A 20,846-nucleotide genomic window follows, 5' to 3' on the forward strand; every position below is an offset into this window, starting at 1 on the left:
AGATGGAAACTAATTAGTCAGGGCAATTTTGCAATATATTCATGCCTAAAATCACAGGAGCCACTTTGGCATCACTCGTTTCAGTCACCAAACATCCCTGTTCAGGAAGTAGAGTCTGTCCAATTTTTACACTAGCCTCCCAATATCCTACACATGATATTCCAAGGCCATTGCTGGCAATGAGTTGCAACCAAGTTGGCGGAGGCAAGAGAAGTTGTCCCATTTCCCAATGTCGTTTGTAGGTGGGAAGCTGTATGGTTGTAATTTGTGACCCCGTGTCTATCATGGTGAAAGTCTCTGTGCCATTAATGGTGATTGGGATAATAGGGCACTGTCCAACATACCGGGGCCACCATTCTTCCGGTTTGGGATCTATGACACTGTGTCCCCCCGAGGCTCGACCCCCATCCTCGGGGTGTTGGAGTTTAACGGTTCCGTAGAACTACAGTTTTGTTCAATATGTCCGCTCCTTTCACATCTCCTGCAGATAGGACGACCTTGAGAATCGAATTTATCAGTAGCTCTTCTTCCATTTCCTCGAGGTGATTCCCACCAATCACCACTGGTATGCCTCCGCTCCGAATTTACTCTCCATCCTGATGAATCACTAGGTCTCTGCCGAGAAAGCTGGCGCATCTCTTTGCGCATTTCAGCTAATTCTACTGTTAACCCTTCTAATTGACCCTGTAAGACCTGCATCAGATCTCGAGTAGGTATCTGAACACTCTGACCTGCTTTCTCTTTCACTGTTGATTCCATCCCTACTTTGTTGCCTTCACACCCAACAGCATGATATGCTTCCTGATATCCAGGCATTTCAGGAAAAAGGACTTCTTGTCCCGCACAGTGCCCAATGATTTTGATAGCAGCTTCCTTGAAATCGAGGAATGAGTGATCTTCCAATTGCATTCTCAGCATCCTAAGCTGACTTCGAACTCCCTCTCTATTGGCCCCTTCAATCAACTGAGAAATCAGAGCTTCATCTGTATTCCCTATTTCTTTATCATCCACCACTTGTACTGCTTTTAAAGCTTCCTGTAAACTCAGGGCATAATCCCTGAGCGTCTCACCGGCCCGTTGTTTTCGACTATAAAACTTCATTTTTAGCTCAGAAATAGTTCTGGTTTCAAACGTGGTCCTTAACCGCTGTAGGATTTGATCTATTTTTTGCTTTTCCTCACGTGGCCATGAAGCGACTTCTCGGAGGGCAGCGCCCTTGAGTTGCCCGATCAATATTTCCACCTGTTGTTGTTCACTAAGGGGATATAGGCGAAACATAGATTTCATCTTCGTCTTGAATTCAGTTAATGTATTCCCCTCCGTTCCCTGATAATCTCCATTATAAATTGGAAGCCACGGGGCCCCGAAATAATAAGGTAGGGTAATTGGGTTAAGGTTAGCCGTGGCTGGCCGAGTATTGGATGAGTCTCCCATGGCTTGTTCATCATCTGATGACATGTTTCTAGCTTTGTTCGTCCTGTTCGTATGACGCCAAAAAATGTATGTAATGTCCACTCCCAGCTTACTGTGATGCAGAGTAATTTTTCCCTATTCAGCAAGCCACTGGGTTCCAGTTTACCTTCAGCAAAATATAGGAAGACCAATATTCTTTCTTGTATTCGAATGACAGAGATAAATTTATTTCAGTATATTCTCCCTAAGGAGTCAGATACCATTATACAACAGTAGGTAATTAATTAACAGCACAATACAACTATACAAACATCACATTGAAAATTCAGTCAGTAAAAGTACACATAGGATCCTGGGGTAATTTATTTATCTGGAACACTGGATCTCCTTCGTATTTTCTGTGAAGGGGGGGAAAAGTTAACTCATATTCATCACACATCAATCCCTGCAACCCGTTAGCTACACAACTAGTTCCAGAGTCCATTCACCTAACTGTGCACAGTAAATATTTTAAACTATTGCATGCAAGTAGTTGTTGGAGTTTGCGCAATAAAGTAACGGTGCCCGGGTTTTAATTACTCTCCCTAACGCTTAGACTTAGTAACGATGTGAACAATGGGGATTCTCCTTCCCTTCACGTTATAGTTCCTGTGTCCTGTCTCCTGTCTCCTGTTGTGTATTAAGTAGTATCTCAACTATATAGATGTTGCTGAACTGATGCCTGTGCAACTCCTGCAAAAGTTTGTTAGGTTGTCTCTAACTTTGCGGATGAAGGGTTAATCCCAGACGATCAACACGGCTAAGCTGACTTTAATGCAATTTATCGAAGTTTATAGTCACTGAAATGACTGTCTTAGTCTAGCTCTATGCCACTTTGTGCAATGTGTTTCTACCTGCTCTCTATTTCTTTTGCTGAGAGAGGTGTTAAACAACTACTCAGTCTATTATACTTAAGCTTACTGGAGCTGGACTAAACAGGAATCACTGAAGATATTTGCAGTCCTATCTAATAACAGGCCAAATACTGACTGCATTAGTGTTTTTTTTTTTTACACTGTAGGGCTGCGCTGGGGCTATAAAGTCTTGTAATGGTGTTGGTGATATAGTTACTGCAATATGCAGCTGACAGACCTGCTCCGCGATTTCTGTCTTCCAGCACCCAGGACAGCGCTCTCTGCTCTGTCACTCCCCTCCGACTGCCACTCACAGTCCAAGGGGCAGGATCAGGGGAGGTCCCGGTGATGATGCCGTTTCCTGTCAGGCTCCGGATGGCTTCCTCTCCGCTCCGATACCAGGGCTCCGCACACAACGATGGCAGCCGCGACAGGCTGTGTCCCCGGCATACAGGTAAGTCCTCTCTCTCCAGGCTCTCCCCGGTTCAGCTCCGGTAAGCGCAGGACACTCTCCACTGTCCACTTACCACAGAGTCCCACACAGCACACACCCAGCAGCCCCCACGGGTGCCTCTTTTTATAACCTGGCTGTCGCGTGCGGGGCTCCTTCCCACCGACCGCACGCGCCTGTCTCCCTATTGAGCCCCTTATCATAGACCAGAGGGAGTAGGTTTCCCCTCTGAAGTGGCCATAATGACCTGTCCCTGTCGCGTGCCTCCGTTGTGTTCCAATACAGCCATGACGGGCTGCACCATACTTCCCTCCATGAGGGGGTCAGACAAGTGTCACTGGCAATAATTATAAAGTTCATATAATTATCTCAATCAGCATCTCCAGCTAAGAATTTCAGTGTAAATACATGAATTTTACAACAAAGCAACATACTTATTTCTTTTTCTATATGACTGGCAACTTCTATGGTAAACCTTTTGTAGGTACATGAATTGGACAATGAAAATACTTTAGGGGTACCACACATGTACCTGTATCATTCCTTTCCATTTCTGTATGTTTAGGCATATAGAATGACATATAGAATGCTCACAGCATTCTATATGAATACATTTGGGCTGAATATTCACTTTAATTTCATTCTCTTTTAGTAACCCGTACATTGACATAAAATCAGTTTGTCACAGCCCAACAAGAGCCTTTTTTGTCCTAGCCTGACCCCTCTGTGTTCTTTCCATTCCAAGTTTGTTTGATGGGAACATACCTCTCACTTTGTGCTCTGTTAGTCATTATCCGTCACTCGTCACATCTGAGAGTGATTTTATGGTTAGACAAGACCCAAACAAAGAAGGTACCAATATCCTACAATACAATGAGTTTATAAAGGAAAGTGGATGAGGGAGCCAGGCTCTTCAGCAGAGCTGTTTACAAACCCATGGGAGATGTACCAAGACTCAGTAAATAGAAGAGATTTCTCTGAAGAGATTTATATTTTTTTCAGATTTTACAACAATTAGCATCACTGGGCAAGTGGACCTGTCCAATTGTATTAAAGGGAACACATTGCCTAAATATACTGGAGAAATACATTTTCAGGGCTAGATCAATCTTGAGTATGGAACTTATCAATTTAGTTTGTGCCTCATGCCTCAGTGATATCATCAATTCCCAGTGAATTGATGCCTTTTGTCTTATGAGTTCAGAAGATGTCCAAGGGAGGGCGGGGCGGTAGTCTATGTCCAATGGAAAAGGGGATAGTGCGGTCACACACCCCTTGCCCAGCACCTGCACATTCCTATGTAAGTGATATCACTTGTGAACTGATGCATATTTTCTAAGTGATATTAAGGGAATAGTGAATTGATGCTACTTAACTAAGTACCAGCTCCCAGTGGATTGATGCCCATTGCCTAAGTGATATTTCCAGTTCCCATTGAATTCTGGCTCTAGTCAGTAATATCACTAGTTCCCAGTGAGTTGAAGACTCACGTTTAGTGACACATCAGAACGACATATAAAAGACGTGATGGTCGGTTCATTATACCTACTTCCCAGAACACACTATATACAGTAGAGCGTACACACTATGCAATCTTCCGAATGACGGCACAATATATCATGTCAGTGCATTGTATCCAATTTTTGGTTATTGTCTTTTTTTCTGACAATTCAACTTTTTACTTCTTTTTTACTGACTGACAGTAAACGTAATGATAGTTGGCCACCATGTTCTGTTATTACTGTCCTGATTATGTTCTGGTGACAGATGCATTAAAAGTTTTTAATTTTCCCAATCTTTCCAGGCATAGATTTTATGCAATCCACATCTTCTCTCTCCTTGGCTGCCTTCCATCTTTCACTAGGCAAAAAAAAATGATTTAAACAAAATGACCGGAATTCCCTGCATCCCCTCTGTGTAGCAGGCCTGGTCACTTGGAAAAAAACTAATGAACGCCATTTGTTGTGTCAATGACAAGTGATGCTTCTTTTGCTTTACACTTGCCACTTGCTAAATATTCCTCTTCCCCTCCCCTCCCCTCCTCTTTCTGTCTCTCATCATCTCTAAAGCTGGTATTCAGATCTGTTTATTTAATTAAGTCACCATGGCTGAAGATCCATTAAAGAATATCATATGCGATTCTCTACTGTATGAATTGCTGGTGCAAGGCTATCTGTATGAGTCTGTAAAATGACCAGAATGAAGGAAACTGCTCACATTTTATAGATTTCCTTTAAAATACTTGCAGTATACAAAGGTAATTCAATGGAGGGGACTTTATATTGAAATATTTGTACATATATAAAACAAAACCTGGCTATCTGCAAATTGGGCATGTTTCATAGAAAGCAATCACAGTCTGCCCATGCCTCGCCCCATGCATACTCACACGGACAGACATTGTAAGAGCAAACAGATAGTTCTGTCAGTGTAATGGGCTTTTCTGGGCGACCATACGTTAATGCGGAACTGATACATTCTATGGGAGTGTCATGGGCGAGTAGCCAGACTCCCATGCTGTTTTGGAGCATGCAGGTGCAGATGGGATGCCTGTTTCTGATGGATATTTTGCACCCAGGATGGGTGTAAGTACTGATACGATAATTACCCGGGTTTGTTTGAAGGGGCCTAGTCTGCATGATTAGGTCACCCCCGCTAAAGTACCCGGGCCCAACACCGCACTATATGGCCCTACTGCCAAAAACTAAGAGTGATTTGCTGTGACATCACTGGCTCTTGTCCTGTTTCTAAAGCAATCAGTTTGCACTCTGCATGTCTGTATGATAAGTCTGCCAAGCTTTCAGTCACTCCCAGGAGCATATGTAATAGGTTCAGATTTGCTGGAACCACCATGATTTCTGCAATATTGCCACTAAATGTACAACTTATTTTAATGCTGTTTTTTTTCTTAAAACAAATTGCTGCATTAGATTTAGCAGCTAGATCATCAAAATAATGCAGGAAAATTGGAACCTATTACATGTACCCCATAAGCAAATGCAAGGAGGGTTTTCATTCGCCCGGAAACATCCCTTCATTCCGGCCCAGACAGCAGCTTGACTCAAGACCATAATAGCAGTAGTATAATAAAATGTTACTACAGTTGCAGCCACAACATACTGTATAAGTGACAGAACAGAGCTACTGCACATGCCCAGTGGCAACAGCTTTTACCAAGTTTGCTGTGTATGGATCTAAGCGCTCACTCAGTGCCCATCTTTTTGCAATCATTGCCAACAGGGAGGCAAAGATTCTGGGTATATTTTATGGATGAGGCAAGGAACATGATACCACTACAGGAATAGTTTGGTAGTATTTGCACAGGTACACATGCAAGAGGAGGAAGATATGACATTAGACCTTGTACAAATCTCAGGTTTGAGAGACTCCCTGTCCCAGGCTCTCACATGATGGTCTTTAATGGGAGTTATAGCTGCCAAAAAGAGGAGATAAGTTGAAGACAACAAGCCTCTGGAGGAGGACCTAAGCCAGCAGAGTGTAGGAATATGGAGTGCGCTACCGCGCTTCCCTCAATGATGCTCCATATCTGAAGCTTCTTCCGTTACAAAGATGGCCACCAATACCTAGTCCACTGTGTGCTCCGCTGCTATCCATCTTTGTATCTATGATTATGGCTGTACTATATTTGAGCACTACTAATAAACCAAAGCTCCTGATTAAGTCTATCCGGCTGGTGTGTTCCTATAGTTTCCTTTGGCGTCTACTATTCATCACTTGTGTACACCACAGAGTAGTACACACATATCAACATGTAGTGTGTCAAATGTCACACATGATACTTACACATAGTTTAAAAAGTGGTATATCTGGATTACTCGGAAAGATTCCATGTTCAAATGAGGGAAAGGCCCTAAAAGTACAATATCCAGATGCGTCACAACAGGTGGTGACCGGTGCGGCACCTCCAGACCAATCCAAAGGCACTTGCAAAAAGGGGCGTGGCTTCACGCATGCATGGCTACACTCCCTGATTTGTGCCATTTTGGTGGCGCATACTTGTGTCATGCCCACATTCTTATCATGCTGGGGGCTTGGGCAGCCTCCAGACTCTCCGAATACAGGCTGGTGTAGAATGGATCACCGTTCAGTAACACCATCCGAGGGAGTGACACCAAAATAGCAGCGCAGCGGTCAGCCGGTGCGACCCGCACCCCCTTACTGACGCTACTGCAATATCCAAAAGGAAAAAAAATAGTTTTAACTCATGAAGAGCATTGAGAAAGATCAGACCTGGGGCTGTATCCAATTAGACATGATAAAGCGAAAACTTAACGTGAAGTTTTCGCACACTTCGGGGATTTTGGTGCGTTCTTTTCGTGTCTTTTGTCTATGTGCGCTCCCGTTTTCGCACTATCCTATTTCAAAAGACGCAAAGCAGCATTTGCCCGAAAACGGTCCTTGGTGTAACCTGTGAAGAAAGTACAGCAAGATTTGGGGAAATCTGTCTGTGCCCCATAAAAAGGCTAACTGACATAGGAAATCAATTAAGAAGTGTATTGGTGGACCTAATAAAAAGTATTTGGGGTTTTTAAATTGTGTTAAATGGCTGTTATATGGATATTTGTGTAACAGTGGAAAAATGATAGAAATCAATGTTTTTTGGCCAATATAAATGCTGCAGTTAAATGAGGGGTACACTAAAATGTGTGCAAGTATATTTTTGTGTCATAAAAGTGCACTTTTAAAATATGTTAAAAATACAGTTGTCCAATACATACAGCCCCCAAAATTCCTGATTCACTACTTTAAACCCATTTTCAAACACTTAATTTTTTCCCCAAAAAAATTACATGTCATTATTGGCCAAATTAAGCTAATTTAAAATATTTTTTTTCCTAATTTGTCATTAGGACGGGGTGTCCAAGGGGTTCTGAATCAAGTCCCCACATTTTTACGCCAAAATAGGGGTTTTGCATAACTATTCACCTGTGCTTAGCCTGTCCTGGGTTTAAAAATAGGGGGAAAAAATACGTAGGGATCCCCCTATTTTTAAAACTAGCACTGGGCTCAAATCCGGCCAGGGTGTAATGCCACAGCTAGGGGACCTTTTCACCGGGTCTCCCCAGCCAAAGCATTATCAACCCAAGCAGGGGATCTCAGGAGGGGTGGGGGGATGGGGACATCCCCAATAAAGGGGTCCCCCCTCTCCCGAGCACTCCAGGATTACGTTGAAGCCTGGGGCTCTTCCCCACACCCTGGGCTGTGGGTGCGGGGATAATAGTGGTGAAAATAGATATAAACTACTGTGTTTTACAGTGGAATTCCAGGTGCTAGCGTGCCTTCCCTTTGGCACTTGTGGAACTACAAGTGCCAGCAGGCGGCCGGCACCCGTACTCCCACTGTAAAAAAAATAGTTAAAAAACCACAAGACACACTGTAGATTGTAAAATTTTATTACACACCTACCTACCACACTCACACGTACTTACCTGCTGCCAGCTGTTCTGTCTCCTTGTCCATGTAGAATTCCAGTGGCTTACCTGTAAAACAAATCCTATACTCCTCTCCGTCCTGGCGTATATACGGTCCTTTTCTCCATGTAGCATCCAAAGGGTCTTGTGAAAACAAAAAAATGACTGCCTCGTTCCACCTCGGACAAGTATACAGTAGGTATATGTGTTATCACATATACCTATACTATGCGGAATGACAGAAGACGCTGCTCTCTTGAAATTCTCATGGCCTGCCAGCCAATCAGAGGCCACTCTACATGTTGTGGCCTCTGATTGGCTGCAACCCGCGTGCCTATCAATCTACAGCCAATCAGCGGTCGCTACATTGGCTGACGGCTCCGGCTACTGACAGTTACCCCGTGGAATGTGCAGTCTGTAGCTGGGTATCGATGTATGTGGTCAGACATACATCACAACAGTCTGTTCTGGTCTGGGTGTTAGTTGTCATGTTGCCAAGACCCATGGATGCTACGGAGAGTGACGCCGGAAAGCTCAGTCACCACGATCACCCGGCTGACCGTCTTCATGGAACAGAACTTATCTCAGATGCTGTCCGACGTGATGGTGCAGCGGCCGTGGTGCCACACTCTCCCCGGTCCCATTAGCTGCCTAGCCCGACCCTTACACATAGCTTTATGGGATTTGTAGTTTATCTTTAACTGCTCAGAATCTGAGCAGTTGTAGATAAACTACAAATTCCATGTGCCACTCTAATTACTTCTCTTTCAGGCTGGCTGGGTGCCTCGGACTCACAGCTGACCAATCCGTGCGTGACTACTGGGTGCAGTGGGAGCACCGGTCCCTGGAGGTAACCCGGGCCCCATAGCCAGGGGCGAATTGGGCTACCGGGACTGCGGGAACATTCCGCTGGGCCGTTCCCATGTCACCCGCTGCCGGCTCCCATTGCCTGCTGACCCGGGCCGGCTGACACTGGCTGGGTGGCTGGTGCGCTTCTTGGAGCTGCGTTCCGCTGCGGAACGCCAACCGGAAGCTATCTGCTGCGGATGCCGGAAGCTGTCTGCTGCTGGGTGCCTGTAGCAGGGGCCGGCGCCGGCAATTGTACACTGGTTGGACAGCGGCCGTGGATCTTGTAAGCTGCGGCTGCTGTGTCTGTACTCCTTCCTACCTGGTCTGAGGTCTCAGATCTGTGTCTTTTAATCCACCCGTCATTTTCTGCAGACATCATGCAGGATGCCCCTCCCAGACTACATACATCTTGGTGCGGTTAGCTGGATGGGGTGGGAGCTGGGCAGGGGACAGTGCTGGGATGGAGTGAGAACAGTGCTGCCTACCTACGCTGCTGCTTAGGTAAATAGGTAGCTAGCACCGTTCTCACTTCATCTCAGCACTGTCCCCTGTTCAGCTCCAACCCCATCTCAGCACTATCCCCATTCCAGCTCTCACCCCACCTTAGCACTGTCCCCACTCCAGCTCTCACCCCATCTTAGCACTGTCCCCTCCCCAGCTGTCACCCAATCTCAACATTTTACCCACCCCAGCTCCCACGCCATCTCAGCACCGTCCCCACCCCAGCTCCCACGCCATCTCAGCATCATCCCCACCCCAGCTCCCACGCCATCTCGCCACCGTCCCCACCCCAGCTCTCACGCCATCTCGGCACTGTCCGCATCCCAGCTGTCACCCCATCTGAGCACTGTCCCCACCCCAGCTGATGCACCATCTCTGCACTGTTCACACCCCATCTGTCACCCTATCCTGGCCCCAGGGACGTACACTACTCCAGACACACACTCCCCACCCTAATCCCCACACCCAGAGACATACACTCCCCACCCTACCCTACCAAAAAACATACAGTAATCCCCCAGCCTGGGTATATACACTTCCCACCCTGCCACCTACATTCCCACACCCCCCCTGCAGCCCCAGGGACAAGAACTGCCCACAACCCCCCACCCACACGCAGGCCCCATAGACCTAAACTAACCCCCGGTCTCAGTGACATGAATACCCAAATACACCCCACGGTCCCCAATACATAAAGTACACCACCCAGCCCAGGGATATACACTAACCATACTAAACCTCCCTGCATTTGGAACATAAACTATACACAGGAGTGGCTCTAGGCACGGGCAAGCCAGGCCGTCACCCGGAGCGCCACTGTATCCGGCGGGCGCAAGAAATGCTCACCCTCCCTCCCGGCGCTATAGACAATATGTAAGCTCAGGGGGAGGGAGCGGAGGAGGGAAAGGGCGGCAACACAGGACGGCACTGGGTGCAGCAAAGCCTAGCGCCGGCCATGACAATACACTACCCACCCTACCCCCCATTTCCCTCCCCAGCCTATGGGACATATACGACCTGCCCCCCTCAGCCCAAATAACCCACCCTGGGCCCCGATACATACAGTAGTGCAGCCATTCCTGTACACATGCTGAATCCCAGCCCACATGCTGGCTACACCCGGTCCCCAGACACATTATTGTACTGAAGGAAGGACACCATAACATGTGCCTGCCTACATCTGAACCCACATACGTACTGCAGGCAGGTAGGTTTTCTGTGGGGGGGGGCTGGGACAAGTCTGTATATTTAATTTTTTTATCCTGTGAGTGCCAATGTGTTTTACTGTTTTCTGTAGGGGCCATTTTGTTTTATTGTTTTCTGTTGGGGCCAATGTATTTATTTGGTTTTGTGGGGGCCAAAGTGGTTTTTTTTATTTTCCTTGTGCAATGTTATTCACTTGCGCATGCGGCTGAGTTGCACCACACATGCGTCCAAATGGTGTTTGTACAGAGTCGCAGTACAGATTCAGGCGCACGCACCAAATGGTGTAGTGTATTAGAAATGTGTTGGGTGTTCCTGGGCGATTTACAGGGAGTTGGCTAATCAGACACAGATGTAACAGAGTATGGGTGTGTTATAGGAGTGACGTGTCGATGAAAGTGGTTGTTTACAGAGACACTGAAATGTTCACTTTGGAGATCATACTTAGACGGATGATCTGCATCTAGCATAGGGCTGGTGAATTTTTCAGTGGTGCAACTGATGGTGGCATTTAAAGACGCACAGAGCATTATTGCAGCTTCTGTAGACTCTGACAGTGGGCGTCTCAGTTCTTGCACCTTTGGACGCACAGATGTACAACAGGGAAGGGCATTTTAGCAGCATTTGCATAAAGTCACAGACACAACTGTAGCAAAAGATGCAAGGAAGGCCTCAATTGTGTCCAACTCTGAATCAGACCCTATGAGGAGGCATCCCGTCCAATTTGAAAGACATCACCCCCTAAACAGACCCCGCCCCCATTAGGGCTGTTTCTGTAAATTTCCCGGGCTGGTTTTCCATCCCAATCCGCCCCTGCCCATAGCAGCCGCACCCATGGTAGTTACGCCACTGTAACCAACTATTTCTTATAAAGCTGATCCTCTGAAAAAAAATGTAACCCATTTTCTGAATAGAAGGTCCCTGAAAGTACAGTGGAATAAACAATTTCTTGTATAGAGGCACGCTAAAATATACATACTCCCTTGAAAATTGTCTATGTGTAGCTTAACCTAGACAAAGATGTTATAACGATTTTACTATATCATAACCCTAGCAGCTTTGTGGCAAGGAATTTTAGCTGTATCCATACCATTTTAAGCTCTAAAACACGATAAAGACTGCATCAGTGTCTTGGCTTATTTTGGAGTGTAGAAATTCCCCTATTCAACGGCTGATCTTATAACACGAAGCAGACCCAATTGCTTATTTGTGCAAAGCTTCCAAGCAGATGCTCTGCTCTTCTCTTTCTTTAACTTTCATTCATAACTGTTACAAGTTGAGGTCACAACTTGTCTACCTCGGGTAGTTTACCTTCTCATGACGCTTTTGTTCCGGATCCCCCAGCTGCTAGGTGATCTGCACGCCTCAGGAGGTCACGTGTTATCCACAGCATGACGTGATTGCTTTTTCCTCCTATTTGTGCACGCTGGCCTTTTGCCGCCTTGCCAACTATAGCGTTCCTGTAGGTTCTCTTGGCTCAGCTGCATGGTCAGCATTCTGTATCACCTCATGGTAGTGTATTCTGGTACTTCAGTGGAATTACCTTGCTACCGCCTCTGCCTCTCTAACGGCTCCCTAGCCGCACCAGCAGCTTCCGTGCTGCCATCGGCTCTCAGCCTCTCCAATGGCTCCCTAGCCCCATCAGCAGCTTCCGGCTCTCAGCCTCTCTCAAAGCCACATAACTGGTTTACCAGTTTCTACCATCGGCTCTTGCTGTACCACTGGCTCTCAAGAACGCACCACTTATGCTCCAATTGCTGCTACCAGCTCTTGCTGCAGCACCGGCACCTAGTCGCACCATCGGCTCACTAGTCATACCATCGGCTCCCAAGCCGTACCTCTAACTGTTTCTGTTCCTGTTGTCCCACTCACCACTGGATCCCATTGTACCTTCCAGTGAACCGCTACTACCCCGAGTATTAAGACCAGGCGGCTGCCTGAGTACCGGTGAACATGTCTAGTTCTAAGGGAGCAACGGACGGTTGTTAGTGGCGGAAGACCTCGCTAGCTGGGTTCTAGGGTTCACACAGAGCAGGCTTTGGCATTTATTACAATAACTTGAAGTTCAATAAAATAGAAAAGTTATCTCTCTTTACCTACAATGATGGGCTTTGACATTAACATTAGAATGTCTTACTTCAAATAGGCCAAGCTGCAAGAGGACAGTACAATGGCGCATGGGGCCATTAGACCCATCGAAGACACCAATGGAGGTGATGAAGAGAGCATGAAAGGTAAATCAGTTTTTTTCCTTGCATCAAACTGCATTGTGTTAGCCTTTAAAAACATGGTTTGTACTAATATAAATACAAAAATGAAATTACTTCTTATTTTTCAAAGTACAATATCCTTTTAATTTACATAACAATTGATCCATTGAACAAATACTTCTTATTTTTCAAAGTACAATATCCTTATAATTTACATAACAATTGTTCCAAACACATACTGTGCAAGTATTAAATGCAACATTACTGTAATAAATTATAAGAATAACACAACCCATATATAATGTAATCTCAATAAAAGAAAAAAAGTACATAAGAAACATTAACAAAAACCCTCAGGATCTATAGTCATCTTGAACATAGAAAAGATTCACCATCAAGGTCATTAAATATGTATAAATGGAAGTATTTGCCAGTAGTCTCTCTGTGTTTAGTGGCTAATTCTACAGAGTGCTAAACTACACTTCATGCTCGGAACACTGAATATACAGGAAATACCTGTCCCATCAGCGCTATTGTATTTACAATGTGCCCATCACACTAGAGTATCACCCTGGGATGTAACAGCATTGGTTCAGTCTACAAACTAGCTGTCTCTCTAAATTAGTCACTTTTATAATTTTTTTCTGTATTATGGCTACTGTAGACCTATTGTCTGTGAGACAAGTTTCACAATATAATGTATGGAAAATAATTATTTAGAAATGTTTTTTTTCTTTACTTGAGCATAAGGTGGCTGACGGAAAATGGTGATGGAGCTTATAAGATGGTGAGTGGTAAAGTGTAGGTAGAATGAGTAAATCAATTGAGAGACTAATAAAATGTGTGAATGTAAACTATTGCTATCCTTTACTTATATGGTACCAGAAGGGGTACACAGTACCTTACAAGGTAGATAGACAGAAACAGTATGAACAAAACAAGAACAAAGTCACAGTACAGAACATTACAGGACATGGATATATTGTTTATAAACATTGCTGCATCATTACACCCAAATGAGCAGCAGGATGGCAGAACCCAATGGTTTGGTGCCTTTGTAGGCAGTGAGGAGATGATGAAATATGGACCACGTGTCTACTTATCGCATCCGGCGGCTTTAGTCTCCAGGGACTCTGGCATGTCAGGGGGCAGGAGGTTCTCGATGCCCGCAGCGATGAGTCACACTGACTACAGCTGCTGCACGGTTGCTGGTGTTCTCCCTCTCCTCCGGCTGCGGCATGCTGTTACCTGCTGGTCTGCACAGGCAGCTCCCCTAGGGATGTGAGCTGTGCAGAATTTAAAGGGTCAGGCGCGCCAAAACAGGAGCTCATTTGGGCGCCCAATGGAAACTCCTCCTACTTAAGGAAGTCCCTGGGAGCACTGCCTTGCCAGCGTGTAGGCTCCCAAACCATACTCCAGCATTCCTAGTGATCCTTACTGCTCGTTCCTTACCTTGGCTTTGTTTGTGACCTGATTCCGTATCCTCCCTGGTTCTGCGCTTAGTATTCCAGTTATGACTTTGGCTATTCTCTGTGACCTGTTTACATCTGATCCTTGTCCGTTTGCAGGGGTCCCTGGTGAACACCGCCGGCACATTAGACTCCGTGCCTCAGTACTGAGTCTCGCCAATCCCAAAATGCAAGCTATAATCTACTACCCTTCCATGAGTTGTGACAGTATAAGTGAGGGAAGGCAAAGCACATGAAGGAAAAGGGCCCTGTTCGTGAGAGCTTACAGTCTGAAGGGGAGGGGCACCAAAATGTAACCCTCCCCTTAACCTCTAAACAGAATCCTAAGTTACTAGCTCCCTTGTTGTCTATTGTATTCACCCTTAACCTCCTGTAAAGTGGTGTACTTTTCTACATCAGTGCCTCCACCCAAGTATTAATAGTCAGTATGGGCATACTGTACTTGGGAAAACCTACTTAAAAGTCATAACTAACATATATGTTTTAATAGGGAGCTATGCAAACCATATACTACGACACAGGATATTACAGTATAAATGAAGTAAACTTGTTCTGTTTCCCAGTGATTCTCCAAATGTTCTAGAATCCTTTAGGCAAATATTACCCATTAACTATAATTTCAAAGTTTTTATGTTAGCATTTTCTTTAGAGATAGCAACATAACTTTCAGGTACACTACAGAAAATAGCAGGCATTATTTGTACATATATATATGCATTTACATTTTAATTGAACAAAACAACAATACTATACAACAATGACAACAATGAATGTAAATATTAAACCTTAGTGTGAATTGCTGAAAGTCCTATTGTATCTCCTTGGTTAGGTAAGTAGATTCTTCTTCATTTACCTTTAGTGTTATCCTCTCCATTAAACTTAACTTTCCAGTCCATAAATATATAGATGCTTTCCAAAGGAATATGATCAGTTATACTGTTAATTCTCTATGTAAAATTATGACGGTGGTGCTGCTATAAGGCTCAGCTCTTTTCACTTCTTAGCACATTTGATTTAATTATCCTTTCCCTGTCGGCTGGATGACAATTTACAGCTTAGGATGTAGCTTTTAAAGAAACTATATCTAAGTCCCTATTTGCCTGCATACCTTGTAAGAGTGTCTATTTCAGTAGCAGTCTTTAGGTAACATTGGCTACTTTATAGTCTATTAGTTATAGTTGAAGATCCCTCATTGTCCAAAGTACTGCAGCCCGCCTCATATCAGCTGTGCGGTGTCTCCCTGTCAGTTCCTGCTCTGTGACTGACACTGCCTCTGGGCGGGAGCATATACCTTGGCCAACTATGAAAAACTGTCCTGCCCTCCAAATATCACACTGGTTTCACGATTTCGATCACCATCCACCATCCTCTACTGCTGCCGGCAACCTGACCACCACTGTCACCTCTCTGGCAGTGTGAGTACCTTGGTTCCCCATCAGCTTCACAGCTCCCGCTGTGACAAGCTTCCTCTCCGGCTCTACCCCCTTGCTTCTGGCAGCCCATCCATAGCTCAGGTGCCGCACAGAACATAGGGGGGTGAGCACTCAAGGAAGTGATCTCCAGACCAACTGAGTTTCCTGGCAGCTCCATTTATACCTCTTTGAACACGGCCCTTCTTTTCCTGACAGGACCAATACACTCCCATCTATATCACTCCGCCCCTTCTTCTATAGTGCATGTCATAATCAGAATTACCACATAATTATCTATTTAATAAATGCCTATATAGATGAATTGCCCTTTGTTCACACACAGTACACATCTATATACAGTCAGGTCCATAAATATTGGGACATTGACAGAATTTTCAGATTTTGGCCTTTATTCACCACCACAATGGTTTTGAAATGAAACAAACAAGATGTACTTTAACTGCAGACTTTCAGATTTAATTTGAGGGTAATTACATGTAAATCGGGTGAATGGTGTAGGAATTACAACAGTTTCAATATGTGCCTCCCACTTTTTAAGGGACCAAAAGTAATGGGACTATCAACTCAAAAGCTATTTCATGGACAGGTGTGGGGTATTCCCTCGTTATTTCATTATCAATTAAGCAGGTAAAAGGTCTGGAGTTGATTCTAGGTGTGACATTTGCATTTGGAATCATTTGCTGTCAACTCTCAATATGAGATCCAAAGAGCTGTCACTATCAGTGAAGCAAGCCATCATTAGGCTGAAAAATCAAAACAAACCCATCAGAGAGATATCAAAAACATTAGGTGTATCCAAATCAACTGTTTGGAACATTCTTAAAAAGAAAGAACACACCGGAGAGCTCAGCAACGCCAAAAAAACCCGGAAGACCACGGAAAACAACTGTGATGGATGACAAAATAATTATTTCCCAGTTGAAGAAAAACCCCTTCACAACAGTTGGCCAAATCAAGAACACTCTCCAGGAGGTAGATGTATATGTGTCAAAGTCAACAATCAAGAGAAGACTTCACAAGAGTGAATATAGAGGGTTCTCCACAAGATGCAAACCATTGGTGAGCCTCAAAAACAGGAAGAACAGATTAGAGTTTGCCAAACAACATCTAAAAAAGCCATTACAGTTCTGGAATAACATCCTATTGACAGAAGAGACAAAGATCAACTTGTACCAGAGTGATGGGAAGAGAAGAGAAGGAAAGGAACTGCTCATGATCCAAAACATACCATCTCATCAGTGAAGCATGGTGGTGGTAGTGTCATGGCGTGGGCATGTATGGCTGCCAATGGAACTGGTTCCCTTGTATTTATTGATGATGTGACTGCTGACAAAAGCAGCAGAATGAATTCTGAAGTGTTTCGGGCAATATTATATGCTCATATTCAGTCAAATGCTTCAGAACTCATTGGACAGCGCTTCACAGTGCAGATGGACAATGACCCGAAGCATAGTGCAAAAGCAGCCAAAGAGTTTTTTAAGGCTAAAAAGTGGAATGTTATGCAATGGCCAAGTCAATCCCCTGACCTGAATCCGATTGAGCATGCATTTCACTTGATGAAGACAAAACTGAAGGGAAAATGCCCCAAGAACAAGCAGGAACTGAAGACATTTGCAGTAGAGGCCTGGCAGAGCATCACCAGGGTTGAAACCCAGCGTTTGGTGATGTCTATGCGCTCCAGACTTCAGGCTGTAATTGCCTGCAAAGGATTTGCAACAAAGTATTAAAAAGTGAAAGTTAGATTTAGGATTGTTTAGTTTGTCCCATTACTTTTGGCCCCTTAAAAAGTGGGAGGCACATATAGAAACCGTTGTAATTCCTACACCGTTCACCTGATTTGGATGTAATTACCCTCAAATGAAATCTGAAAGTCTGCAGTTAAAGCACATCTTGTTTGTTTAATTTTGAAGCCATTGTGGTGGTGAATAGAGGACAAAATATGAAAATTCTGTCAATGTCCCAATATTTATGGACCTGACTGTATATGTTTTTCACATATAGCATGAATTGGTTAACATTTTACCTCAGAATATGTACATAAATGAATTACATATCACATTGTACATTTTCACATATATTGTATTGCAGTTCCTACACATTTACCAACTCCAACCATTCACATCCCTTCACGTGTAAATATATGAAATTTATACATATTTTACCTAATATATATATTTATTAATACAGTATGGTATTTAACCCTTAACCAGGGTTACATAAATAAATGTTAATAAATAATAAAGAATGTGTATCACATGATAGGAGAATGTTACTTTTGCCTTTAATCTAGAGATAAAGTTCATCAGACATTATATTAATAAGGGAGTTAACTAGATCTGGCTGTTACCTCTCATTAGCAAATAGCCAGTGGCGTAACTAGGTCGGGCAGGGTGCGTGCTCTGGGCGCCGTGGGACTGGCGGCACGGGGGGGGCACCACCGGCCACAGTCCGGCCCGCCCTAGTTAACCACCGGTGTAGCGCTAACAGCAGTGAGTGCGGTCAGCGCTACACATTTGCACAGGACCGGCGCTAGGCTTCCAGCGCCGGTCCTGTACTGCACAGCTGAGCCCGTTCCCTCCCCCTGAGCGCTTGCCCAATAGCGCTAGGAGGCGGGCTCAGGCTGTGCATAACACACACATCGCCGCCAGCGCTGGCGGCGATGCGTGTGTTAAACAGCAGCCAATGAGAGTCAGATAGACTCTCATTGACTGATGCAGCACACACTGCAAGAGCCGGGCTTCCGTCCGGCTCCTACAGTGGGTAATGGGACAGACGTCATGACATCATGACGCCTCTCCCATAATGCTGAGCGCCCGGGAGGACTGGCGGGTGGCGGTGGCGGGAGCGGTGTCGCGGTCCGGAGCAGCAGTATGGATTCAGGTAAGTATATTTTTATAAATATATATATTTTTTAAACCTGTCTGCACTACTGGGGGCACAACGGGGGAGGGGGGTGGCTACTACTGGGGGGACATCTACTGGGGGTGGGGGCACAATGGGGGAGGGGTGGCTACTACTGGGGGCACCATTATTGGGAGGACCTCTACTGGGGGGGGCTACTACTGGGGGCACTTAATTGCGAGGGGGAATCTCTACTGTAGTACTGGGGACTACTACTTGGGGGGGGGACTACCACTGGGGGCATTATAAAAGGGGCCTACTACTAGAGGCACTGCACTGGGGGAACCACTACTGGGGGCAATAATAGGAAGGGCCACTACAGGGGGCACTGGATAGGGGGGATCACTACTGGGTGCCTGCATAAGGGGGACCACTACTGGGAAAACTGCATGGGGGGACTACTGCTGGGGGCACTATATAAAGGGCATTGCATAGGGGGGGACTACTACTGGGGGCACTATATAAAGGGCACTGCATAAGGGGATACTGCTACTGGGTGCACTGCATTGTGGGGACTGCTACTGGGGGCACTGTATAAGGGGGAACACTACATGGGGCACTGCATTTGGGGGGCCACTACTGGGGGTACTGAGTAAGGGGAACTAATTGGGGGCTGTATAAGAGGGACTACTACTGGGGATACTGTATAAGGGGCACTACTATGGGCCTGCATAAGAGGGACCACAACTGCATACTGGGGGTACTGTATAAAGGGTACTACTGGGGTTAAGGTGCATATGGATAGGAATGTTCAGCGTGAAAATAAAGGGGTGTGTCATGTTGACACACCCCATTTTTAAGTGACCACGCCTATTTTTTTGCCGCGGTCGCCTTCGGCGCGCGCACATCGGGGTGGGGGGGCTCCCTTTTCAAATTTGCCCTGGGCTCCAAATACCCTAGTTACGCCACTGCAAATATCCCAAGATTTTTATAAGCAGTTGGTGTACTCACATACCTGTCTTTCCAGAAAAGACCATTTGGGAAGGAACATCATTGTTGTGGGTCACCCTGTACACAGGGGCAGTTCTACACCAACCAGAGCCCAGAGCAAAAATTTCCATTGCCCGCTTTTCACAGACCAGAAAAGGGGCAGAAGGTGCAGAGTGCAGGGGAAAGGTAGCATGAACCAGTGAAAAAGGTGGGATAGATGGGGACAACACCACAGAGCAGGTGTGAGGAAGCATGAAGCAGGGGAGGCAGTAAGTATCAGGGGGAAGGCAGCAGCTGCAGATCAGGCAGGGGGATGGTGCAGAGGAGAGGCAGTATGTAGCGGGGGGAAGGCAGCACGGACGAGGGTTGCCGGATGGAGCAGAGGCAGCAGTTGAACAGACCAGGAGAGGAGGTGGGACAGACCAGGGCATGGGATAAAACAGAGGAGAGTCATCAGCTGCATGGACCAGAGGGAATGGTGCGGAAACTGAGGGGCTGAGCTGACTGAGAATGTGCCCTTCTAAAGTACAACGCTCTGGGCCAATGCCCTGACAGCCTACCCCTGTACTACACAGTGAAGTAAGATCTCAGAGTGTTGAATGAGAAAACTACATATCTAAAGAGATATTGACTTCAGATGGTGAAGATCATCTTGTAGCAGAAGGGCCCATAATTACTGTTGTAACATGTGTACGCTGAAACACACAACACCAGACCCTCTAACATGACCCCTTCCATTAGGTACAAAAATCTCTGTTCCTGGACTTTCCACCTAATTAATGATTGCCGTCACCTGTGTTAAACTAGTTAATTGATGAGAAAGGTGTTTCAACACAGGTGGACAGTGGCATAACTATAGAGGGTGTAAAGGGTGCTTTTGCTATGGGGCCCGGCGACTAAGGGGGCCCAATGGCCCGGCAAGCAATTCCCTGCACCCATAGGCGAAACTACGGGGTAGTCTGTGTGTGCACCGAACCACTCATTACAATCGCTGTTGTTGCTGCTTTAATACTAGTTACAATTTCATGTGGTGATTTTATTTTATTATTCCCTCTGCATCAGCTGCTTAGGAGTGCCCGAATATATACTACATTTATATACATTTATATATATGTATACACTCTGGTTGAGACCTGAGTTGGGGGGCCTTGGGGCCCACAA

At 45.4% G+C, this 20,846-nt stretch overlaps 1 protein-coding gene across 1 annotated transcript; it reads right to left on the reverse strand.

Moving 5' to 3' along the window:
• Positions 1 to 372: 372 nt before the first annotated feature.
• LOC148542489 (uncharacterized) lies at positions 373 to 1,458 on the reverse strand. Its single transcript, XM_088469015.1, has one exon. It carries the CDS (start codon positions 1,456 to 1,458, stop codon positions 373 to 375), a length of 1,086 nt encoding a protein of 361 aa, XP_088325141.1.
• Positions 1,459 to 20,846: the final 19,388 nt, after the last annotated feature.

Source organism: Taudactylus pleione, unplaced genomic scaffold, assembly GCF_031769625.1.
Source record: "Taudactylus pleione unplaced genomic scaffold, aTauple2 ptg000012l, whole genome shotgun sequence".
In the NCBI taxonomy this organism is placed as follows: Eukaryota; Metazoa; Chordata; class Amphibia; order Anura; family Myobatrachidae; genus Taudactylus; species Taudactylus pleione.

What these genes read in the sequence shown, in the direction of transcription:
- LOC148542489 (XM_088469015.1), bottom strand. Translation starts at nt 1,458, where the DNA reads ATGTCATCAGATGATGAACAAGCCATGGGAGACTCATCCAATACTCGG.